The 27,217-nt window shown below is 36.3% G+C and overlaps 1 protein-coding gene and 3 pseudogenes across 4 annotated transcripts in view; 2 read left to right on the forward strand and 2 right to left on the reverse strand.

Annotated features, from left to right (window-relative positions):
- Nucleotides 1–27,217, forward strand: part of DTNBP1 (dystrobrevin binding protein 1) — a 125,709-nt gene that overhangs the window by 34,035 nt on the left and 64,457 nt on the right. For all 4 annotated transcript variants that reach the window (XM_039857965.1, XM_039857964.1, XM_039857966.1 and 1 more), the window contains one exon: nt 25,121–25,143. In XM_039857965.1, coding sequence (XP_039713899.1) covers nt 25,121–25,143 — 23 coding nt within the window. The remainder of the gene's footprint in view (nt 1–25,120; nt 25,144–27,217) is intronic.
- Nucleotides 6,001–19,358, forward strand: LOC120598879 (ribose-phosphate pyrophosphokinase 1-like; annotated as a pseudogene).
- LOC120598963 (uncharacterized) lies at nt 19,426–19,544 on the reverse strand (annotated as a pseudogene).
- Nucleotides 23,585–23,703, reverse strand: LOC120599112 (uncharacterized; annotated as a pseudogene).

Consider the following 27,217-nt stretch of genomic DNA (forward strand, 5'->3'; position numbering starts at 1 on the left):
AAAACTGAGTATTCTGAAATTCTCAGTGAGGTCCCTAGGGATGGGTCTTAAATGTTAACGAGCCATAAGAATCACCTGGGGAGAATGTTTAAAATGCAGATTCCTGGACTTCATCATGAGAGAGTCCAGTTCTAAAGTTAATTTCAGTGGTATTGCTTTAGACAAGCGTTCCAGGTGTTTCTGATATGAGTGGTTTAGGGACCACATTTTGAGAGAAGGGTGGGGATTGGGTCATATGCAGGCTCTGAGTGGAAGAGTTTTAAAAGAGCTCCAAGGGGGCCACGGATAAAATTGTGAAAGTTTGTACATATATGAATTTTTATAGAAGTACTGTCTATAAATTTCATTTAATAGCGAAGATTACAGGAAGTTGCATGGAAGTGTTAAGAATAGAGTCCTTGTCAGAGGAAGGACTTTTTAATGAGTGGGTAAGTGTTGGCACCCAGGGGATTCCAGACTGATATGTGGACTTTTGGAGATAAAGAATTTCCCTCAAGAAGAAGGTAGCAGAGTTAGAGATGGTCAGGTTGGTCTGCAATTTTAAATGAAAAAGTAGGAAAACATTCTGTTGTGAAGATGTTAATCATGGAAGTAAGTGTATTTATAATGCAATAATAATTTCAAGGAACATGGTGGGAAGGCTTAGAATTGTGAAAGAAGTTTGCCGGAAGTTGGACAACTTGGATACAGGTCATGTGACCCTAGAAGTTACATGGTTTCTTCATCTATAAAATGAGAATAATAATAGGACCTTTCTTATATGATTATTTTAAGGATTCAATTAATAAAGTGCTTAGAACAGTGCTTAGCACGTGATATCAGGTAGCCAGAACAGGCTGACTTGTATTATTATTTATACAACTATGAATAAAAGAGTATTCTATATTTTTAATACCAGTTATGTTTTTTTGGCTAGTTGAACACAATAATTATGTGAATATTGCGGTTTTTCTATCCATATGCACTGAATTTTGATTATTTGAAACATGGTACCTGATACTTTAATATATAAAATTAAATTTTAGATTTTCATAAAATCAGCTTAATCTCATTAGATAGAAAAGTAATAAAATTTGGAACTATGAAATTTTGTCATTTACTTTACCCTCACCCAATGACTTATATGCATTTTAATTAATATGTTATAATTTATATGTTAGAAATGAAAGTTAATTTAGTGTTTGGCAAACAGTATCACTTGTAATTTTAGTAAAAACCCAAATGTTTCAAACAAGTCTTAATATGTTTTACATAATCGAAATGACAGAGTGTTTATCTTTTTAGAGGCAGAGTTGCAGGGTAGAAAGAGCACTGTCCTTAGAGTCAAAAGACCTAAGTCCTGGCTTCATTGGTCACTAACTCTGTGCTCTTTGGCAAGCCATTCACTTTCCTTTATATCTTATCCCTTTGTAAAGCTTTGCTTAGTCTAGAACCTTCTTGACTATCATTTGAAAGACTTCTAAAAAAATTACATCTTTGTAATAAACTTAAATGTTTATAAATGCTTGTTACTCTGAAATATGTAAGGAAAAATAGTGTGCCAATTGAGGACTACTAATTTATAATCAGTAGCTTGAAATCTATAGATAAAATAATGGCAAATATGTCATAATCTGATAGGCCATATTTTTTAAAATTATAAAATTTACTTCCCATTTTTTAAGGACAGCATGAGATTAATGTACAGTGTCATACAGTTTTTAAACTTAAGAGTTTTGGTGAGAAATTTTAAAGATGAGAAATTTAAATCAACATGTACTTTGTTTAGGAATTTCGCATCTATATTCATCGGCGATATTGGTCCATAGTTTTTTATGTTATCCTTGCCAGGTTTTGGTATCAGGGTTATGTTAGCCTCATAAAATGAGTTAGGAAGTATTGCCCCTTCAGTTTTTTAGAAGAGTTTGAGAAGGAGAGGTATTAAATGTTTGAATGTTTGGTGGAATTCACTAGTGAAGCCTTCTGGTCCTGGACTTTTACTTTTTGGGAGGTTTTTCATGATTGTTTCAATTTTCTTACTGTTAATCAGTCTATTTAGATTTTTCGGTTCTCTGATTCAGTCTAGAAAGGTTATATATTTCTAAGAACTTGTCCATTTCTTCTAGATAATTGAATTTGGCGCATATTGTCTTTCATAGTATTCTTGTATGATCCTTTGTATTTCTGTGGTGTCTGTTGTAACTTCTCTTTCATTTCTGATTTTGTTTATTTGAGTCTTATTTTTTTAGTAAGTCTAGCCAGAGGTTTGTCAATCTTATTAATCTTTTCAAAGAATAAGATCTTTATTGCATTGATTTTTCTATTGTCTTTTTATTTTCTATTTCATTTAATTCTGCTCTAATATTTATTCTTTCCTTCCTTCTGCTTACTTTGGGTTTCATTTGTTCCTTTTCCATTCTTTAAGATGTAATGTTATGTTGTTTATTTGAGATTTCGCTTGTTTCTTGAGATAGGGATGTAATGATATAAACTTCCCTCTTATTACTGCTTTTGCTGCATCCCAAAAGTTTAGATATCTCATATTGTCATTCTCATTTGTTTCTACATATCTTTTGATCTCTCCTTTTATTTCTTCTTTGACCGGTTGTTCTTTAGTAGCATATTGTTTAATCTTCATATATTTGTGGGTTTTCCCACTTTTTTATTTTTTGCAGTTGATTTATAATTTCAAAACATTGTGGTTGGAGAATACGTTTGGTATGATTTCAGTCTTCTTAAATTTGTTGAGGCTCGTTTTGTGTCCTAACATGATGTATCCTTGAGAATGTTCCACGTGCACTAGGGAAGAATATATAATCTGGCGTTCTGGGATGAAGGCTCTGTAAATGCTGATTATATTCTTTTGGTCTAATGTGTCATTTAAGGCCAATATTTTCTTACTGATTTTCTGTTTGGATGATACTAGCTATAGCTGTCAATGGGGTATTTAGGTCCCTTACTATAATTTATTTATTTATTTTATTTTTTCAGTTTCTCCCTTTAGTTCTATTAAATAGTTGTTTTATGTATTTAGGTGCTCTCTGGTTGGGTACATATATATTGATAAGTGTTTTGTTTCTTGATTAAATTAACTTGTACTGTGACTGACTCTCCAAGACTTTGGAAAAAAAATTACATATGTATAGATATTTATTTGTTAACACTTATAGCATCTTTATAAAATAAATATTCATCAGTAAATGCCAAAGTATTTTGTATCTAATGGTCTAGTAAGGTATTAGACTTGTGATTTAAATTGAAGTTATACTTTTATTCTGAAATGATTACTATTGATTTAATTCAAAACTATTAACAGAAATACAATTTGTTTTTGTTATTGTGAAAAGTCTTTGAAGATCTGAATTTGAATTTTTCTCTGCCACTTGATTACATGTACGAGCTTTTGCAAATAACCTATCTGGCTTTCTTATCTGTAAAATAGAGATAATGAATCTTTCTTGCAGGATTATGAAACATAAGAGACAGGTTTTTTTTATTGTTTTAATGGCCAAATAAAAGGCCCATTTAGCTCACAGAATCACTGGTGATTCTCAATTCTAGTTAACTTGCTTGTCTAAACACACAGTGGAAATACTGAATATGAAACATTGCTTAATGCCATTTATAAACTATAATCTTTCTGAAACTCTTAACCAATTTTACTCAGCATATAAAAGGAAGAAAGATCTTTTCAAAGATATCTCTTGGAAGCAATTTATTTAGTTAAGCTATAAATAAACATATATGTATACTATATGTGGCTGATTAATAATTGGTTTTAGTAGAAATAATTTAAGTTGGTAGTACTGAGAAAATGGGGCAATCTTATTCAGTAAAGTGTAGATCGATCAAAAATATCTTTTAAATAATTCATGTAGAACATTTACTATTCAGAGATGTTTTATTTACCTTTTAAGCTCTTTCTTGGTTATTTCTACTCAATCTTTAGGTATCAAAACTGGAATATGATGAAGGTTAGTGTAATGATAACAGATTAGTTTTGATTGATACAGAACTTTCATTTAACACAGTGGATTGAACACAGTCACTTATTTTCACTGAAATTCTACTAACATGATAATAAAGAACTTTTTTAAAGTTGTAATTCCCCAAAACGAGAAGACTGGCAGAGGAAATATCCTCAACATTTTGGAAGACAAGGTAGATGATGTGCAGTAGCTGACTTAGCAGAGCAGAGAAAGCTGAGGCCTAAGCAGAGACTCCAGTGCCTGTAGATGGGGGCTCAGACATGAAGCATGCGGCGTGTCCCACAGAGCTCTGGAAAAGTTCATGAATTGAAGACACCAGGAACCTTAAAAGATAAGCAGTGTTGAAAGTAATATTTGGAGAAGTTAGATGCCCTGATCTTCTCAGTCATGTGATTACCTTAACCCTAGCCCATAAGTGGCACTAGGCTGCACCGAAGAGGCTCCAGACTTGAATAGTCTGTACACATTTGAGGGAGAGTAGAGCTACTGCTATATTGAAAACGGAGAAATTAAGTGAAAGTTTACATATGGAACAGTGAGGATCTTTAGGTCTTGTTCCTCACTGGCTGCCAGAACTCTGGCAGCTAAACTTACATCCCCTATGCAGAATATTGGAGGCTTCACATGAGAAACTAACCAGCTCAAGAGAAAAGACCTGCAGGTATGGGCATTTGGTAAGTTCTTTGATGAAGCAGTCTGTATCTTAACATCATCTGATAATGAGCCTCACACCGCTGTACATGACTTCTAATCAACTTTTTGGTGCCTCACTCTTAAATATGAATGGACAGCTGAGGAAGCATATCCAATTGAGGAAATCTTCAACATGAAAGGGACTAAAATAAATAGAAAATAAACTAATTTTATATATTTAAAAGCCACAGAGGAATGAGAGACTGAGGGGAGCAGAAGAAAACTTAAAAATAATAATTAATAGTCTCAGATATAGGAGGCCATCTTATAAGAGACCATTTCGCATTTATGAGACATGAACAGGATGGTACAAGAACGAGCTCTTAGAAATACAGTACATGATAGGAGAAGTAGCAAACTTCCACCGAAGCATTGGAAGATAATGTTAAGACTTTATATGAGAGAACAAAAAGACAGAAAGGCTAAGTGTTAAGAAAATTAGAACATTAATTCCTAAGTCCCATATCTGACTACTGGGAGCTTCAGAAAGAAAGGAGAGAGAAAAAGAGGAGACAAATTTATTAAAGAAAAAGTACAAGAAAATTGTTCAGAACTGAAAGATATGAAAGAGTTTGAAAGGGTCTACCAAGTACTTGGCACAACAAGTGGGAAAAGATCCGTGTCAATACATATTTTTGTAAACTTCACTAGGAATGAAAATCATAAAAGCCTTTAGAACGGTCTTATGTTAAAGATTAGATATCAAAAGGAACTTCAGTGTTCTAGCAACATTAGAAGTAGGAAATGATTTTTACTTCATATTTACTTAGCAAAATTTTCATCAAGTATAAAGAAATAGTCATTTCCAGGCACACAAGGGCTTAAATTTAGCTCATGTGCATACTTTATCAAGAAACTGTTGGAGGATATGCTTTAAAGACAAGGGAATAAATCAAGAAGAAGGAAGATCAAACATAGAAGAGAGATGAATTGCTCTAAGAGGATCCATCCAGTTCAGAAAAGAAACAAAAGGAGTTCCCAGGATGGTGAAAAGAAGTTTCAGCAGGCCTGGAAAACAATCAGACTGAAGCAGGAGGACCTTCTGGATGATTCCATGAGCAGTATTTCCAATGGGAAAAAGTGAAGCACATGGGTTGTGTGATATGCTTGACCATATTAAGTGGAGTTTATAAGTGCTGATGGAGAGTTCGATAATGAATTAGTGATAAGTATGTTTTTAAAAAACTAAGCAAACAAGCCAACTGTTAACACTAAGGGAAAACACAGTTTTATAAGAAAAGAAATAACACATTACGTGGTTCAGTCAAACTATATATATACTATATATATACAAACTATATATATATATATACACACACACACACACACATAACTTTATAATAATTAAATGTAGAATATTGATTTAAGTGAGAATTGTAATATAACTTATTAAGAGAAGATGGGGAGAGGAGGCATGTTTGTATTGAGGGGTAGGAGGGGTTTAAGAAAAGCTAATCTTCATCTTCCACAGCAAGAAATCAGTGAGTAATATTTAAAATTGAAAAAAAAGAATATGAGTATTTGCATATTATTTAGAAATAATAGAGGTAAATCCCAGAAGAAATACCTGAAAGAATTGAATGTGGCTGCTTGTGACAGGACATGAAGGCGGAGAGATCTGGAGCAAGGAACTAATCCTTATCATAAATAAACCCTTGTAGATATGATTTGACTCAAGGAATGTACATATACTATTTTTGATAAACATAAAAATTGAATTAAGATATTTCTTATTAGCTGCAACATTCCCTGAAGTGTTTTACATGGAATACTACACTGAGAAGATAGCCACTGATAAAACATTCCGGGATCAGTTAAGTTCCAGAAACACTTTACCCTGTCTTTAGCTCATTGAGGCAGTACACGTCGGAATATTAAGGGTTCTGAGAATCCCTGTAGTAAAAAATAATTGGTTTGACTCAGCATTTCACAACTTACTTGCTTACAGAACCAATTTGCATGTAAAACATATTAAAATTCTGTGACTAGGTATTCTATATAACACCATCTGAGAAATTTTCAAATACTGTTACCCAAAATTAAATTTTTATTATCTGATTCACAAGAGAAGTTTCTCAAAAATAAACCTCCTACCTTTTTAACAAGATGCTAAACTAATGATTTTCCTTTTCTTGCTCTGAAGGAGATAATGTGTGAACAAAACAGGGTGTGTGTGTGTGTGTGTGTGTGGTGTAGTGTGTGTGTGTGTGTGTGTGTGTTTACAATGTCTGCACGCTCTGTAGCTTTCCAGAAAACCTGGGGCAGACAACTGAATAGGGATGGAAAGAATGGGGGAATGAAGGGTAATTTTTCATATATCTCCAATGCAAATAGTCTTTATAATAGGCTCCAATGCATTTTCTTATTCAGCTCCCATGAGAGCCTGTGGAGTAAGCTGGGCAGCAATTATTGGAGTCGAGGAGAAGTTACATGAAATCGTCTGTCTGCTTAGGGGTCAGCATCAGAGCCCCAGTCTTCAGACCCCATCCCCAAACTTGTCTTTTTTTTTTTCGACTTTCGAATTGGAACAAACTGAATCAGTCCCAGATGTTGTTATCAGTGCATCTTAATTGAGGCTGGAGATATGATAGTTCATCATACATTTGATGGACATCCTAGCACAGACAATAGATGCCTGCCCTCTTCAAAAGTAGGGGTATGATCTGTTCCCAACAATAGTGGTGGCTTGTTATGGCGGTGATTCTCACAGTGGGCAGGGGAACATACAGCTTTATGTTCCCAGGGAAGAGTCTGATAACACTAACTACCCTTGGAAAAAGACATTTGAATAGATAGTTTAACCTATTTCTGCATTGAAGGTCATCCTTCAGCTAGTTATCTAATGAAAGTGACATATAAGGAACTATATAGTTGTAGGGGGAAAATGCCTAAAAATAGCTTTTCTAATAACTTTCAGCATATAAAGTGATATTGCTATTACCAATACCTTTTATGGACGAGAATAGACACTGCCTTGATAAATAGTAAAACAAGTATAGTGGATGTGGCTATAGGCAGGAGACAAGTACTAATGCTAGTGGCTAAGTTGTCAGTTTAGAAGATGATTTAGCCATCCAAGTCTAACTCAGGGATCCCTTGCATAAGCTTTCATAAGCAATAGGAAATGTGTTTTTCATCAAGTAAAAAGAGTTCACATTTGGTATATGAACCAAAATAAAGAAGCTAAAACCATGTACACAAGTTTGTCTAGCTAGCAGTTAGAAAAATAGACTTGAAATTTGAGAGTCAGCTTACATTTTTAGTCACAGAGTTGGGGGGAAAGAGGTGATAAATGTATAATTTAAAAAGGATAATTTCAGATAATTATATAGGTTTTGAAGAAAATAAAGCAGGATAATGTTATAGTGGTAAGGTCAGGGGATGGGTGCTGCTTTGAGGTAGATGAGAAGGGAAGGCTCATCTGAGAACATACGGGGAACTAAGACCTGGATAAGAAGACAGCCATATGAAGATCTAGGATTATACAGTTCCAAGCAGAAGGAATAATAGGTGCAAAGATCTTGAATCATGAACAATAAATAAGTTTAGGAGAATGAAGAAGTAGAGCCAAAAAGAAATGTCAAGTCTCAACCTGATATGTTTTTAATCTTTCCAGTACTGCCATAGTATTCCTTGGAATGCTTATTGAAATTCTCTCACAATCGTTAGTCATATTGTACTTAAAATCAGACATAAGTGTATAATTTAATGAAAATATTTCTTATTTTCAATTTCTGGATCCTTTGTGTTCCCCTTCAGTATGTAGCTTACTATCAGAATGTCTCTGAAAATAGCTACATCTCAAAGAACAGTGTGATTTTAGTAATTCTGCTTAATTATAAATGACCGATAATTTTAACTGTCTTTTATTGGCCTTGAAATCAGCTTAGGGCCATATTAAACTCTAGAAACATTCTCACTTATTCATTTAGACTTTGAAACTTAATTGTTGTCTCTTAGAGACTGTCTCTTGTAAGTGGAGGAGGTCACTGTTTCTATTGATGAGGTTTAGTGTTCATGCATATTTTGTGAAAGTCATTCCTTTTGCTCGGTTTGTATTATAGCTATTGCTACAGAACTATGCTCTTCTTTGTGTTTGTTTTATTTTTTGGTAACATATGGACTGTAGATTAAGTTTATGTATCCTTAAGCAAAGCATAACAGATTTATTTGAGATGTTACAGCCTATCTTTAGTTGTGTTTGACCAGTTTGTGTTCTAGAGAATAACCTGCCAAACTCCTGAGCTTCAAGAAATGACTGTGTAATTCGTACAGGTAGTAGGCCATAGGACTGACCTGTACTTGCATTTTAGAAAGTTGGGATGGTGCTGGAGAGGCTTGGCAGAAGTGTGGCACATAGGCCTGGCTTTGCTGAGAGTAGAACAGAAGAAAGCAATGGCATTCTCCAGGGTAAAAATGGTTCTGGATTCAAGAGAGAAGGTCCAAAGAACCTTATCCAAGGGAGATATGCAGAAAGGCAATAATCAGCTCCTGAGGTTCTGTATTGGAGGTCTGTTTAAATGCTGAATGCAAAATGGATCAGGAGAACTGTCCCTCAGGCAATGCTTTTACAAGAAGGGTGTGGACTTCTTCATCTGCCAAAAACCGAGTAGAGTAACAGTGACCAGATTTACTCCCCAACCTGATACAGCCAAAAACCAGACAAAATAAATGAAATAACACTTTTTAAGACATTAGACATCTGGCAAAGAGGAGAAGTAAGCCTTGATGGACAAGACACAAGTGTAGTAAGCCCTATGATTGTCCCAGTATTCTGCCTTGATAAAGTTTCCCGGCTACAGTGTAGAAAGTGTGTGTTTGGAAAGAAGGAGGGGAATGTGGTACCGGGGAGACTAGGAAGAGCCCGACATGCTCTCTGGGTTGAAGAGACCGAGCTGAGAGTCTGGGAAGACCAAGGCAATTAGAGTCTACAGGACACAGTACCAGAGAGGAGAGAGCTGCACAGAGAGCATCCTAGAAATCTGCAGAGGGTTTCCCTTGAATATTCAGGGAGTACTAATAATGTATGTGAGGAGGCTACTCAAGACAGGAGGAAAAAAACATCCAAGAGGATTAGTTAACAGTGCCCGGTGTCTACATAGTGCCTGTTTGCAACAGCCAAGCTGTAAAAACTCATATAATTGACAGGGCATTGGGAAGTGCACCCAGGAAGGTCTTCCCTTGATAGGGGGTATAATGAACCCTGCGTAACAAATCATATAAGCAAACATCAGAAGGATCAAATTATTTCCAACAAATTAACGGTATCAGTAATATTTGTAGGAATACAAAAATATCTAGCACCCAACAAGGTAAATCACAATGTCTGGCATCAAATCAAAGATACTAGGCAAACATCAAAGAGATAACCAATCAAAGCCAATTTAGAACTGATATAGATGTTAGAATTAGCAGACGACATTAAAACCAGTTATTGTAACTATTCTGTAAGTTAAAAAAATTAGAGACGTGGAAGATATATTTTTTTAAAGCCCAAACTTGTGTCTCTCTCCTCCATTTTCTCATTTTACTGCTTCCTCCCATTAGATGCTATATTTTAGATGGTGCCAGGTGGTTAATTAATAGTAAATTATTATATTTATTACTATACAGTAATCACACTTGCTAGGCCAATGACCTCTTGAAAAGAGAATATGAATTTGCTGGTTTCATGAATGTGTAATCACATCTTACATTTTTTTTTCAAAATCAAACCTAAGCTTATGAGTTGACAAGGAATTGAACTTAACAAAATTCTTGTTCTAAAATGTCTGTTGGAAAATAAATCTTGATAGTTTCAGATTTTATGTGTAGTCATAAGAACAGATGTAGCTGGATTATTTAACAGATTATTAGATCCTTGGGTTGATAGTAAATACAATGGAGGACTGATATTTAAGTTCTTTAAGCATTATTTTGGACAAGGAATCCGTTTGCCATCGATATTAAAAACTCATGTCCTGACTTAATTCTTTAAAAATCATGTTTCTAGACAGCAAGGAGCTGCCTCCTTGCTGCTGCTCAACTACTCAAGGCTGGTGGGGTGTGGACTTCCCTGTTGGCCCCGCCTCCTAGGCACTGAGCAATTGAGAGCAGCACTCAGGGCTGGAATGTAGATGGTAGAGTAGCAATGAGAAGCAGTTAGTACTGAGTCTCTGAGACAAGCCCAGTTCCGGTCTCAGCCGCAGCAACAGTGATCGTGATTGCTGAACGAAGAGTGCCTAGGGTAGCTGGTCAAGATGCTGAATATTAAAATCTTCAGCGGCAGCTCCTACCAGGACTTATTCCAGAGAATTGCTGACCACCTGGGCCTGGAGCTAGGCAAGGTGGTTACTAAGAAATTTAGCAACCAGGAGACCTCGGTGGAAAGTGGCGAAAATGTATGTGGAGAGAATGTCCACATCATTCAGAGTGGCTGTGGTGAAATTAATGACAACTTAATGGAACTTTTGATCATGAATAATGCCTGCAAGATTGCTTCAGCCAGCCAGGTTACTGCAGTCATCCCGTGCTTCCCTTATGCCCACAGGATAAGAAGGATAAGAGCTGTGCTCCAGTCTCAGCCAAGCTTATTGCAAATATGCTCTCTGTAGCAGGTACAGATCATACTATCACCATGAACCTGCATGCTTATCAAATTCTGGGCTTTTTTGATATCCCTTGGACAATTAATATGCAGCCAGCTGTCCTGAAGTGGATAAAGAAGAACATCTCTGGAGAAACTGCATTATTGTCTCACCCAATGCTGGGGGAGCTAAGGGAGTGACCTTGATTGCAGACCAGTTGAATGTGGACTTTGCTTTGATTCACAAAGAACAGAAGAAAGCCAGTAAAGTGCAGGTAGGAGATATGAAGGATCACGTGGCCATCCTAGTGGATGACATGGCTGACATGGCTGACACTTGTGACACAACCTGTCATTCAGCTGACAAACTTCTCTCAGGTGGAGCTACCAGAGTTTATTCTATCTTGACTCAGGGAATCTTTTCTGGCCCAGCCATTTCTCACATCAATAACACATGCTTTGAAGCAGTCATAGTCATCAGTACCATACCTCAGGAGGATAAAATGAAGCATAAGCATTGCTCCAAAGTAGAGGTGATCGACGTCTCTGTGATCCTTGCAAAAGCCATCAGGAGAACTCACAATGGGGCATCTGTTTTCTTCCTCTTCAGCCATATTCCTTTATAATAGAATAACTTCTAAGGCATTTAAAAAATAAAGTGAACCCTGCCCCTTATTTTCTCTAGGTATTTGATGAAAAATTCAGCAGAAGACCCAGCTTGCTTGTAGCTTTCTGTATCCCGTATCAGGTATATGTAGGGAAAAACAGATTAAGACTAGCTGCTCAGTTTTCTTCTTGCCTCATCTCATTCTGGCTTCTTTGATTTTGTGAGCCTTGCAGGTTTAATTGTAACTCAGCTGCTGCAAGGCTTCAGACTTTGAAGTTTGTTGTTGGGGTTGTTTGATGTGATTGGGGAAGCTCAGACTATTTTGCATGGGAATGCTTCAGGGTTTCCTTGGCTCAGAACTACTAGCAACAAAGCCAATCCCTCCACCCCAATAACATGTGACAAGTTTTCTAAGGTCTATGTTCAATTACAAGAGCCCTGGGCAGCCCAGAACCCAGCTAAGACAGGCAGCTCTTGGTGTAACAGTGAAATGTTCTCTTTCTCTCCCTCCTCCTTTCCCTCTCCCAATAATAGCTCCTGCTATTGATAAGCCAGTTGACTGGACTGCTTGAGGCTTGAATATTTTGCAAAAATAACTCTTTGTCAGAAGTAGTCTCTCCTGAAGAGGTGAGGAAATCTGTGCAAAACAGTGATTTTATATCAAAGATTTGTGGAAACCTCAGGACCAGACTCAGATCAGCGGGAGTCAACAGACCAACCTGGAACAAAGAGTTTTGGAAATTTCGTGCTCTGCCTTGGATCCCAGGTAGTGCCTAGCTATTAGAATTCTCACCCACCTCTTGTCTCACCCCTCCTCCCTTCTCTTGACAAAACAAAATACTTGAACTTCAAGTGCTCCTAAGATGGATTTGCAGAAGCGTTAAAGGACGCCCATCTTCCCCATAGGCACCTTGTCAATCAATAAACCTTTCCTTACTCCAAACTCTGATATGCTGAATATTGGCTTTTTGAAGCATAGGGTACACAAACCTTGAATCGGTTACATCTGGTGGGGGCCTGAGGGGAGGCAGCACAGTGCAGCAGATGCTTTTTAGGAGGAAAAAAGCCTGATCCATCACGCTGTGCTGGAAGACTGTCATTTAGATCAGGGGTTCCCAACCAGGCCGCATGGCAGGAGGTGACAGAGATGAGCGAGCGAGGGAGGCTCCATCTGTATTTACAGCCACAGCGCTAGCTAGCATCACCACTTCATCTCCACCTCAGATCATCAGGCATTAGATTCTTCAGCATTAGATACTTATAGGAGCATGAACCCTATGGTAAACTGTGCTTGTGAGAGATCTAGGTTGCGTGTTCCTTGTGAGAATCTAATGCCTGATTTATCTGAGGTAGAGCTGAGGCAGTGATGCTAGCACTGGGGAGTGGCTGCAAATACAGATAAATACATTAGAACAGGTTTGACTATAGCACAGAAGCCATAATAAATCAATTGCTTGAAGACTCATATCAAAACCCTATCATTGAGTGGCAAGTGACAATTTAGCTGCATCTGTTGGCAGGCTTTAAGTCAGAATCCAACTCTTATTTCAGTCCACATGTGGCCTGCCCATTATTTTATTTACCACTTCCATATGTGCCTCTTTCCCGCACTGTTCACTTGTGTCAGTCACAGTTTTGGGAAGCCCACAAGCTAACCCTAGCCAAAATGAGTAAAAAACAAACATCACTGGAGAGCTTCTTTGAAAAGCTGGAAGGACCCAATGGCTAACCACATTGCTAAAACTAAGAAGCCCTTTACTATTGGTGAAGAGTTGATCCTGTCTGCTGCTAAGGACATTTATCATGAACTTTTAAGGGAGGCTGCAGTTCAAAAGGTGGCGTGTGTTCCTCTTTCAGCTAGCACCGTAACTAGACGAATTGATGAAATAGCAGAGGATATTGAGGCACAATTGTTAGAGAGGATTAATGAGTCACCATGGCATGCAATCTAGGTTGACGAGTCTACCGATGTTGACGGCAAGGCAACAATGCTTGTTTTTTGTGCAATCAGTTTCTCAGGAGGATGTGCGTGAGGATATGTTATGTGCACTTTTGTTGCCAACCAACACCATGGCTGCAGAACTATTCAAGTCTTTGATCACATATCAGGAAGACCGAATTGGTCATTTTGTGTCAGTATATGCACGGACAGAGCGGCTGCCATGACTGGATGGCTTTCTGGTTTCACTACTTGGGTCAAAGAGGTCGCTTCTGAGTGTGAGTCTGTGTACTGTGTCTTCCATAGAGAAATGCTGGCTAGCCAAAAAATGTCACCTGAACTTAACATTTTGCGGGATGTGATTAAAATTATCAACCACATTAAACTACGTACCCTTAACTCAACGTCTGGTCGCGCAGCTCTGTGAGGAGATGGATGCAGAGCGCACACGTCTTCTCTTATGCGCATAAGTAAGATGGCTTTCTAAAGGTAGATCACTGGCCAGAGTTTTTGAATTACAAGAGCTGCTCCAGAGATTTCTTTTAGAAAAATAGTCACCACTTGCAGCACATTTTAGTGACACAGAATGGGTCGCAAAACTAACTTACTTGTGTAACATATTCATCCTGCTTGACCAACTCAGTCTCTTACTTCAGGGGAGAATGACAACAGTGTTCAAGTCAACAGATACAGTGGCTGCATTCAAAGCCAAACTGGAATTATGGGGGCGATGAGTGAACAATGAGATTTTTGACATGTTTCAAACATGAGCAGAGATTTTGAAAAGTACGAACCTAGGGCCTTCTTTCTCCCAGCTGGTGCATGATCACCTATCTCACCTTTCAAAACAGTTTGAGCTTTACTTCCCAACCACAAAAGACCCATTATCTGGGAGGGAATGGAACTGAGACCAGTTTGTGAGTAAGCCAGGTGAATTGATTTTGTCCGTGCTAGAAGAGGATCAACTGCATGAGATCGCAAAGGACTGTGGCCTTAAAAGTATATTTGAGGCAACTTCAAATCTCCATACGTTCTGGATTAGTCAAGGCAGAATATCCTGAGATTGCCACAAAAGCATTGAAAAGCCTGCTTCCATTTCCAACATCCTATCTTTGTGAAGCAGGGTTTTCTGCAGTGACAGCAACCAAAATGAGATTACGGAGTAGACTGGACATAAGCAACAAACTTTGGTTGTCACTGTCTCCCATCACCCCCAGATGGGACCGTCTAGTTACAGGAAAACAAGTTCAGGGCTCCCACTGATTCTGTATTATCATGGGTGGTATAATTTCATTATATATTACAATGTAATCATAATAGAAATAAAGTGCACAGTATTAAATGTAATGTGTTTGAATCATCCCCAAATCATCCCCTCCCCCCCACACTCCCCAGTCTGTGGAAAAATTATCTTCCACAGAACTGGTCCCTAGTGGCAAAAAGGTTGGGGACTGCTGGCTTAGAGTCTCTTTTGTACATGTTTCTTTCCCTTCAACCATCTTGACCAAATATTTTCCTGGCCAAATATCTTCTTGTGCCCAAATGATCATTATACTGTAGTCTTCTGGAAAGCAAACCTCACTTCTTACTATGTGTTCTCTAACATTTACATGAGATTATTTTGTGTAGCTTAATCTTCTTTAGCCCACTACCACTGTGGTAGAAGTTTCTAGGTTGTGTTGTAGTGCCTTTTGATTAATTTAGTATTTAATTTTCATCTTTCTTCCTTGAATCTGTTTGATCTTTCACATTGCCTTGGGTTTCTGTTAAAAAGATTGATGTTACCAGCTCTTGTAGAGGTAACTAATAAAGTGTCTGTGTGATTGTGGGTCTGTATCATATTTCTACTGCTCTCTGCCGGAGGTTTGGTTTAGGTGCCTTGCTGCCCAGTGATAGCTCTTATTCTTTGTTTCCAAACGATTAGCTGCATTGTTAAGCCAGGAGAAGACATTGGCAATCATTGATTATTCAACTGTAACACCTTAAGATGTCTTGTGTTTACTTAGAACTAGATATGTACAGTGTAATTATATGCATTATGCCTGAATTATAGGATGTATAGTGCCTGCTGGATCTCTGGTTCTTATTTCTGGGGATAAGAATTAATATTTTCTTATTGGAAGGATATAGTTTCTATAATTTATTTATTTTGAATCAATTTTGCCAAATGTAAAAATTTTTCTACATTATTGACACGTTTGGTATTTAATTTCAGCCCTTCTAAGTGAAAACTCTTTGGGGAAGGTAAAAATAAAAATAAATAATGTTTCTCTAATAGGTTTATAGCAGGGATCCCCAACCCCTGGGCCGTGGATAGGTACTGGTCAATGGCCTGCTTGGAACCACCACACAGCAGGAGGTGAGCGGCAGGCAAGCAGGCAAAGCTTCATCTGTATTTGCAGCCGCTCCCCAGCGCTAGCATCACTGCCTCAGCTCCACCTCAGATCATCAGGCATTAGATTCTCATAGGAGCACCAGTCCCTGGTACCAGAAAGGTTGGGGACCGCTGGTTTGCAGTACTCTTTTCTTGAACTTGTCCTCCCAGTTGGGTAAATGTCATCCTATAAACTGGGGTTCATAAAGGTTTTTGTTTTTAATGGAGACAATGAAAACCCAAAGTATATATTTGCAGTTGAGAATTGTCAAAACTAAAGGTATAGCAGTCTTGAGAAAGGTTTACTGAAATTCAGCAAAACATAATTGTGATTATCCTGGGTTTAAAAAAAAGCTAATCTTTTTTTCTGAAGGTAGATTTGTTATAGCATATGCATTATAGTTTACGGAGTCTGTAATAACTTTCAATGTGTTAGAATCAGTTTATTAAATTTGGAATAGTATTTTATATCTTATATGACCCAGTGCCATTTTGGAGTTTATGTTTTCTCATTGGTTACCGTTTTTTCAGGTATGCTTTCAAAAGTTTGAAGTCAGTTATATTCGTCTTCAAGTGAGCATAGCTAAAACCATGGTATGACCTTTTGCTTTTCTCACTTGTCTGGTATTCTTGACGGATTCTAGAGATGGGACAGGCCGGGACATACTTAGCCGTGTGCCCTACCTTCTCTGACATCAGTGACATCAGGGAAAAATTACAGCAAACACAGCAGCAGGAAAATGAGGTGCTCCTCCTCTCTGTGGCAGTCCTTCCTCTTGTTCTCTTGGGCTATGCTCTTGCAAGGTTATGTTGGCCCATTTTTACTGTGGCTAATAAAGTCTTTTCTTGCCTGCCTCCTTCCATTTCTAGTCTTTAGTTCTGGCTCAGAAACTTGGAACTTAATTGTTTCAGTGGGCATGCACTCCTTGGCTACTGGAGAGGTTTTATACTGGATTTCAAAGAGGGACATTTTACCCCAGAATGATCATCATTTTCTTTTCTCTGGAAATTTTATGTCATGTTTTGTTTTATGACCATGTTTACTAATATTGAAGAAGTAAATTATTGTCATATAAAATAACATTACCCCTTTGAGGAAGAGAAAATAGAAGTTGATATATAGCTATCTAGGATTAATTCGGTTAGATGATAATTTATCAGGATATCAATATTTTGTGCTTTTACATGAATTTTTAAAAATTGAAAAGTATCTTTTAAAATTATACAATAAACATTGGACTGACTTAAGGAAAGTTAAAACACTATTTATTTCATAACTGAACTTTTTAAAAGATTTATTAATTCAGATGAACAGACAAGATACATGGCACACTAAAGTTAAAATGTTACTAGCAAAGAGAATGTATAAAGGTTTTATAATATGAAGACATTGATGGAGACCAGATCCCTGATGTACTTTAAATATTTAATCTATATTTTTCTTAGCTGTAAGTAGCTAAGTCTGTTTTTGCCTTTCTGTCTTCAATGGTCATTTCCTAAGTTCAAGCCCACAACTTTATAGCCTCAGTTATAAAGATAGCCTCCTAATTAGTCTTCTTGTCTATAATTTTGTCCCTTAGACCACTTATATTACTGTTAGAGTGTTCATTTTTTTCCTAAAATGCAGATCTGATTAAGGCTTCTCATCATCCTCAAGATAAAAATTAAGTTATGATGATGTTGTTAATTCGATAACAGTAGCATTTACCGAGCACTTGCTATATACCAGGCACTGTATTTAAACACCTTAGTCTAAATTAACTCATAGAATTCTCAGGATGACCATTTGAGTCACTGTATTCTAGTTTTTACCAATAAGAAAAACGAAACTAGAGGAAAGCAAATAATTTACCAGCCACATACCAGACCAATGTTTTTTCACTTGAAAGCCTTTTTATGCCCTTTATATTATACTGTCTCCACACAAAGGTATTAGTACTCTGGGTTTTGGATGCTGTAGAGTCTGAAAAGAATCGGGCTTCTCTCGCTGCATTGACCACTTCAGCAATTATGACTAATTGCTAATCGTGAAAATGTGCAAGCAAGGTTTTTTAGTAGTTGTACCACTGGATCAGCAATGCTATTGGATGTTGGATTATTGATTTTTTTTTTTAATCCACCATTTTCCTACCACCACCTTACATGCCTGTAAGGATATATAGTTTCAGGTAGTGTGGAATGACCGTAGAATGCTGAGATACAGTAGACCACTGCCTTGGTAATGAGTGATAGGGTGGGCTTTTTTTTTTTTTAACGAAGCTGGATAGCCAAATAAAAATTGGATTTAAAAAAATCAGTAATACAAATGTATTAGACTTCTTTTAATAATTTTTTAATAAAAAAATTTGACCAATTAGTTGTTGTGGCCTAGTCACTGGACACTTTTCAGTACATCATGAGAGTAAAGGTATTTAACAGACCTCTTTTTGAAAATCACAAGATGTCTTCAAGAACATGTGGGGTTTTCACTTTAATGTTCACATCAGTGGTGATGGCTTTCAATTTTCAATAGTTTCCCAAAAAGAATGTACTTTCACAGAGCTGGGTGGACCCAGTTGTTGCCCAGAAATTTTGGGGTAGCTCTGAGTTTCATACATATTAGTCTGGTATTCAGTAGACTTGGTAGTTTACTTATGTAACTTCCTGGTGAGGCTAAATATCTTATGTAGGTCACAACTTGCATTCAGATAGGCTATATTTGGCCCTTGAACTGCATTCTGGATGCTAAAGATTACATACACTTGGAGTCAGAGTGAGACGTGACTTTATTTCCAGTCGTGTCACTAGTAACTGGGTTGCTTTTCATCCTTAAGCTCCATTTTCCTCATGTATTAAATGAGAATGATAGTACCTACAATAGGGTATTGTGAGTTATAGGGGATAGTATGTGTAAGGTGTTTTGTGTTACGTGTCAGATACAGTTAGAACTCTAATAAATATTCCTTACCCCTGTCTCATCCACCTTTATCCTTCTTTCCTCAACCACTTGCCTCCTCCTTCAAATCAAATAGTTTTCATGGAAAACAAGTCAGAGAAAGTAATTTTCATGCAAATATTGGAGGAATTTGATTCTCAATACATAACATAGTGCTGCCAGCAACCAGACCATTTCCTAGACTTTGATTATCTTTTTGGGGTCCATTTTTAATTTTTTTTAATTTTTATTTATTTTTTTTAGGCGAGGCAACACTTGGTTGACCTCTCAGATTGCAAGGACCTTGTCATCTTACAATCGGTTTATTTATCTATTTAATCAATTAATTAATTAATTGATTTTTATGCCTACAGCACCTGATCTTCCTAGGTGGTCTCCCATCCAAGTACTAACCAGGCCTGACCCTGCTTAGCTTCCAAGATCAGACAGGATCAGGCTTGTTCAGGGTGGCATGGCTGTAGACTTGGGGTCCGTTTTTTAAATCCCAAATCTTTATTACCATATCATTCAGATTATTTTCAACTTTAAAGGCCAAGATTCTAGGATCCTATCATCTTATTACTTTGTAGGCTGTTCTTACCTAAAGTAGATAAATACATAAAACTATATTAATAACATGATAAATAAGGACTTACAGGTTTTATGATGAGCTAGCTGCTTTTCAAGAGGTTTGTTTTATAGATAATGTGTTAAAAATGTCTTCTATAACACATACCCTGGGCAGGGTCTGTATAAGAAATAACAACAGGGACTTATAAGATGTAGACAGTTTTGAGAAAATTTACTTCAAGCAGGAAGACCAACTCTCTATTCCAAATCCCCAACCACCTTCTACTCTTTACCACAAACCCATCAAGCTCGTAAGTACACATTTTCATGACTGTAGAATGCTTGGAAACAACAGACTTGGTAGTAATGAGGGGTAAATGGTCCTTTGTGAAAGAGGTCTTGTGAGACCTTTCCTCTGAAGAAGCGGTTTAATGGTGATTGAGTCTGTCCATCAGCCATAATGAAGGGCTGCTCTTAAGTGTGTTCTATACAAAAAATATTGCTTACATACTTTAAAAAAATTTTTCCCTAAACATTTTCATGTGTGAAGAAAAATGTTTGAGTTGATTTTGCAGTTGGCATTTTGAATGTAGTGTTTCACCCTGTAGAATCATTGTGCTAGTTTTTTATCATGGCTTTGTCTTAGGGAAACAGTTTGGTAGTTAGAGAAAATGTGTTTCCATCTGTGAGAGGATTGTGTTTGTGGAGATATTTATCCAGTGGTTCCAATCTATTAAGTTTGCATCTGTGTGTCTGATTTAGTTGATTTTTATACATACAGATTTAGTATACTTTTTTCAATATTCCATAAATTTATTTATTAATGTGATGCTGTTTTTTTTTTCAGTCTGCCCTCATCATTCAACCCCTGTAGAGAAAATAATTAAGTCGCTGTTTCACCCTTTGGAAATATTATTAGATTTTGAGTCTGGTGTTATTTCTTGAATCTTTTAGTTTCAGATTTAATAAAATTATGCTAAATTTTATTAAGGCATTTGCTGAATTGAATAAATTTTAAAATATAGTAAAATCTAAAAGAAGGCATTTCAATTCTTCCTACTTATTTGATCTTCTGAAAATATTATTAAACTATTAAAAATAAGGCCTAGATTTTTGAAAATGCAAGTGGCAAACATATTGTTATCAAATAAAATATTATGTGACCAAGTTGTTTTTTTTGTTTTTGTTTTTTTGTAAAGAATAAAATTCTCTATAGTTATATCAAGGGAGCTTCTTTGAAGAGCAGATGTTCTACAGCCACTGTACTTGATAACCATAATTTGCTAACTGTCTTTTGGGTCTCATTCTGTGCACATGTATGAACAGGGCAGATGAGACATGACCTCTGCACTTCAGAAGCTTTGCAGTGTAATTGTAGAGATGACACCTGTACGGTAATTACTGCATTACAGTGCACTGCATGAAGTGTTATAACCCTGGTAGTTAAATGTTGTAGGACTTTAGATAAGGGCTTTCGCCAGTTGAGTGTCAAGGTTGTCTTCAAGGTGAACTTGAACACTGTTTTACATTGATTATTGTCAGTACCATTTCTAATAAAATTTGGAGAGTAACCAGACTTAAAGCTCCTGCTTACCTATGACTTTTCACTTAGTTAACTGAGATTATGACATAATGGTTAAGAGTAAAATATCTGCTACATTCTCCATAAATGTTACATATTATCTTCACCATCATCAGTTTTACTTTGCTTAAAAACTCAGTTCAATCTTTGCTCCTCCTGTCAAACCAAAATGTATGAGTTGCTCCTTACTCTTTATTCCTAGAGAATCCTCAGCAAGTCATTACCAGAGCACTAATCTATGACATTGATTTCTAACTGTGGCTTTACTTCTCTTTCTCACCAAAGCCCCTAAGGTGATGGAATGTGTATATCCCAAACCTAGCATTATTCCTACTGCTATTCCTCTCATTATTCCTAGTGTCTAAATTTTTGTCGAATGAATGATTGAACTCAACAAAGCTTACATTCAGTATAAGAAAGTGGATGTTTATACAAGGTTGATGTCAGAGATGATGGAGAGAAACGGATGATTTAATTATATGTTTTGAGATATAATTGACAGGATTTATTGATGGATTGGATTTGGAGAATGAGGGAAATGGATAAACCAGAGCTTGAGGAACTTGTTAATACCATTTAGTGAGATGATGGGACCGAAGAAAGAATAGGCTCTGTTTTGCAAATGTTGTTTGAGAAGCCTACTCCACTTTTGAGTAGAGCTATTAAATAGGCAGTTGCATGTGAATCTGGAGCTCAAAGAAGAAATCAAGACAAAATATAAATCAGGAAGTCAGTAGCCTATAGGTGGTATTTAAGGCTACATTGCAAGGTAAAATTGCCTTTTGAGAGAATATAAGTTAAGGAAAGAAGAGGGTCCAGAACCAAATTTGCAGTGTTCAAGCATTTAGTGATCTAGAAGAGGTAGAGAAGCTAAAAAAAGAAATTGAGGAAATAGGGGAAATCGCCAGTTTGATCTAATGCTGCCTAAGGGATTTGGATGAAAAGTGAGAAGTGATCATTGCGTTTGGCAACATGATGATTGTTGGTGAGGTTAATTGTGCAGTGGTAAGATCTGGAAGCCAAATTGGAATAGATTCAAGACTGAATGGGAAGTGAGGGAGTAGAAATCTGTAGGAACTAAATCCTTGAGTAGGCTGTAGGGGAATGGAAATTGTCTTTCAGCATCACCAACCTTAGGTTTCCATCCTTCCAGTTTATATCATCAAGTCCCAAAGTGAACTCATGATGCACTGCCCTCCAAAATCTATTCCTCTTCCTAAGTTTTCTATTATTAATGAATTCACTTTCCTTTCAGTGATCTAGATTAGAACCCTCATGATTGATGTGGTCATCTCCTTCCACTTCTCCCCATATAATCAGTTGCCATGGACTATTGAGTCTTCTCTGTGGCATTTTTCACATTGAACTCCTCCATTTTATTGCCATGGCCACTTATGCTGCTTTTGCCAGACACTAATTAGCTCATCTTCAAACTCATCTAACAGTTTCCAAAATACTCCCTGCTTTTGTTCTCCCCCTTGTCAGTACATCTGTCCATCAGCAGGAATATTTCTCCTAAAACACAGCTTTGCTCATGTCATTCTCCTGCTAAAAATAAAACCAAATTCTTTTTGCTTGTCACTCAGAACCCTCTACCTTTTAAACCTTATCTTCCACTACCTTTTCATTCAGCCTGCTATTCTGAAATATTTGCTGTTTTCTTAAATATATCCTGTAGTGTTTGGCCTCCACACCTTCAGGTTCACTGTTACCTCTGCTTTACATGTCTGTCCTTCCTTTCTCATATAAATCTTCTTTATTTCCTAATGTATATTACCTCTAACAAACTGTGGAGTCTACCTTAAGTATTAGGAAATTTCAAGGCTCTCAGTGCTACTGCTTTACTTTATCAGTTCTTTAAAAATTTCATACTACTGATTTTTTATTTTAAACCATAGTTATCTGTACCATCACTACTTCAACCAGTCTTCACTTTTAGGAATAGGGTACAGGAATGATTTACTGTCTGAAGAAAAGTTTCTTGAGAATTTTGCTAACAATTGTAGGTCATGATATTCTGTAAATAGAGGATGCCTACAAAGAGTCTTCTACTAGGCATCTCCTCTTTTCTTAGTAGCAGCTTCCCACTGATTTTGATGAGGCAGCCAGAGGTTGAAAGGTGAGCATGATAACTCCATATGAAAGGCAGTTTTCCTCAACTGGGCAGTTACACATTAATAAAATACAATGGATTCTTTGTTTTATGGTTGTTGGTATTGGGGTGTGGGGGGAGAACAGTGTATGTGAAATTATTATTCTGAGTTTTAGCTTTTTTTTTTTATTTTTTATTTTTTAGGCGAGGCAATACTTGGTTGACCTCTCAGATTGCAAGGACCTTGTCATCTTACAATCCCTTATTTTTTATTTTTTTACGCCGACAGCACTTGGTCTTCCTAGGTGATCTCCCATCCAAGTACTAACCAGGCCTGACCCTGCTTAGCTTCTGAGATCAGACAGGATCGGGCTTGTTCAGGGTGACATGGCCGTAGACTGAGTTTTAGCTTTTAAATGGGAGTTGCCTTTCAGAAATTTTGCTCACTGCTACATATTCTAAAAGAAGGATAGCAGAAACTGTATAAAGACTGTAGTCATAGAAAAAATTACTTGTCAGAATATTGAATTTAGTAATCTATCATCTTTTCCACCCATAAGTGGCTTTAGGAGGTTGCTAATGTGGGGATATCAGTAAAAAGTAAAATGAAGGTATTTTTTCAAGACATTCTCTTGCGATACATATTACCCTTCTGTTAGGCATTTCAGCTTTCATCTCATTATTGGAGTATAAAGTAGGCTTTAGGTGTGTTTAATTTCTACCTAATCTTTTAAGAATGAAGTTGGACTATTGGCTCAAAGGGAAACGATTGCATGATTTTTTCGAAAAGATGAGATTTAAAATAAACATTCTTTTTCTCAGTTAATGAACTGTGATACTGGAGCATTATTATGAAGAATGGTATTTTTAGAAAAAGAAAAGCAGCATAATCACCTGATTTAAGAACTGTCACTGGACTGTCACAAGAGTATTATCTGTTTGACCTTTCTAACCGATTGCCAGTCCTCCCTGCCAGCTGTTAATTGTGGTCAACTATTTTGGATCTTGGGGGATATTGTAATTAGTAGTAAAAGATACTGACTTGAGAATTCAAAATATCTCAATTTCTAGTAAAATAAAAGATAAATGCCTCATATTTTGAGTGGGATAACAAGACTTTATGAAGTAAACTTACCTCCTCAAAATTACTTTTTATTAGTACTAACAATGAGAAAAAAAGTTACAAAATTATAAAGAAAACCTGAAAACAACTTGCTTTGACTTCTTTGTCACAAATGTTTAACGGTTGTTCATCTATTTTCTCTCACTTTCATTTCCCCAGGAAACTTTGTATTTCAGCATCCTTAATCGACACTAACAAAATTACCAACCAGAGGATTTTCTGGAGGCTTGGCCCTCTAGTGTCAGGATGAGCTGTGGACCTCAATCTTTTGATATATGTTTCCCCCTTTCATTTAAAAGGGGAAATAACCACTCTTATTCTGGATAATATTTAATTCAAGATCTTAAAACTCTATTATTTAAAATTTATCAGTGGAGGGAAAATCAAGTGCTTTTATAAACTGATTCTTATATATCCAAGATGGTTCATAGCTGGCATTAAAATGCTCTACGTTTTCTTAAAAAGGTTTCAGCGTTTTAATAGTTTAAATTTTTTTGAGTCCTTAATAGGGTAATAGAAAAACAAAATAGTAGCTTAGGCTAATTATATTGGTAATTTCAGTAAAGCATTGATATGTGAACATCTAAAGATACTGGGCATTTAAAGTACATAAATTTTTATTATAACCTAAGAGCAGTTTCTCTTGGCAATAGATTATTTTAAATTTACAATTTAATTTTTTTTTTTCTACAGGAAGGAACTTGAAACCTTCAAAGGTAATTTTGTGTTTAATTCTTCACTTTAAAGTGGATGAGAGTTAATTGATGTCAGATGTTCTCTCTTGATGATGATGAAAGTACTCTTTTTCTTTAAATCAGTTTACATCAAGAAAAGTTTGTTTAATACTGTTTTATTTAATCGTAACTGGTTTTGATATTCTTTTAGCTATAACATGTACCAAGTGAGAGTTTTTACTAATGACCATTATAAGTAATATGTTTGGATGGCACAGTGCTAACTTTGAGGTTGAGAAATGTAGTTTAAGAAGATTCTGTACAAAGTCTGGGCCATATGGAGAGGGTATGGTGGTAAAGAGAGAGAGCTATGCTGCTGCAATTGACCCCATAGTCACCTTGAACCTACTGAGAGGTTTTCAAAGCTGAGTCCTGCTCTGCCACTATCTTGAAACTTTGGCCAAGTCTTTTAAACATTTTCCAGACTCAGTTTTTGCATCTATAAAATTAAGAGCTGTGAAGAGCTATATTTTCACATGCTGAAAGCTCATGCAGTATTGTTTTTCAAATTTAGGGAACTTCTGAAGGCAGAGCACTGAAGAATTGGTCATGTTGACCCTTCCCTTACTGGTCAGGGAAAAACACTAGTGAAAAATAGGGAAAACCACAGACTTTCCAAGCATCTCAAGACCCTTCCAATTTGCTATTTTTCAAATACTCATTAGCAATTAAGTAGTGAAATCACTATTCTCAGGGAGACTCATTTCAATAACCAGAAAGACTTTGAATTACTGCTTAGTGTATTTCATACATAAACTAATATTGACCTTTAGATTTACTGAATGATTAGGATTTTCCAGTATATTATTTACAGCTGAATTGTTTCTTTGTGTGAGCTCTTCGGATGTTTTGGGAAAAAAATGACTAACCTTCAATATAAAAGGTATAAAGGCTTATACTTACTATGACTATAAGTGAACAGACTCGTTTTGGCTAGATTTCTATTTAACTGACTGCAGTTATAGTAAAAGATTAAGTTCATGGCCAGTTTGTTGAGGGAATGTTAAATGATCATGTGGTATATTTTCATGATCATTATTCTTATTTTGTGAACTGTGACTCGTGTACATTATTTTTCATCAGTGGTTAAAAATGAGATTTGAAATTCTCATAAAATGTTCTAGTTCCCTCTCTTAGTCAGCTAGCATCTTTTTATATAATATTAGGAGAAGAAAAAAAATTAAGTTAATACTAAAAGACAGGCAGGGACACTGATTATGCAGAATGTCAACTTGCATCTCAGTGCGGAGGCATTCTTTTTTTTTTAGTATGACAGTATTCAGAGAAACAGGAGAGGCCAGCAATTTGCAAAAGGTTAGGTAGTGTTGCATATTACTGGGTAGAATAATTCAATTTAAGCCAATATATCTTGTTTATACACACATCCCTAATTATGTACAATATTTAATAGTACATCCAACCCACAGGCCAATTAAAGTTCTCAACTTTGAACAAACCATAAATTGATTATTGCATCATATCAAGCTTTTTTAGTATCAGTATTCATTAAAAATTCTTTCCTCTTGAGTGTTGCACTAATATTTCAAAAGCATGGGTAGCATATTGTAAAAAATTTAACTGCTCTTTCAAGACATTAGTGAAGAAAAATTCCTTCAAATTGTAATAATTTTTTATTTTTTGAACATCATTGTCTTTGCCTTTATTTTTCCTTTATAATAGCCTGTGGGAAAACAAAAGGTATTACTTCCTTCAGTTGTTCTATTCAATTTGTGTTAGTATTTGGAAGCTTTTTTTCTAGGCTGGTGAATAACTAACTATTGGAGACAAAAACACAAAATAACCCTCAAAGTTAGTAATATAGATCAATATCATCCACTAAGTTTTGGATTCTTGCTTCTATATTCCGTTGAGGTTAATGGGTTAGTTCACCTTTCACTTGCGCCACATATAGCTAATCTCTACAATATTATTGAAACTAGTTACTTATTGTTTGTTTCATACTGGTAGCAGGGAGTTTTTGTGTTCTTCAAATATTGCATTCCTTTAAACTTTTTAGTGATAGTCTCTTGAATAATAGACAATAGAAAAGGGAGGG

The sequence above is a fragment of the Pteropus medius genome, unplaced genomic scaffold (genome assembly GCF_902729225.1).
Source record: "Pteropus medius unplaced genomic scaffold, Ma_sr-lr_union100, whole genome shotgun sequence".
Taxonomy (NCBI): domain Eukaryota; kingdom Metazoa; phylum Chordata; class Mammalia; order Chiroptera; family Pteropodidae; genus Pteropus; species Pteropus medius.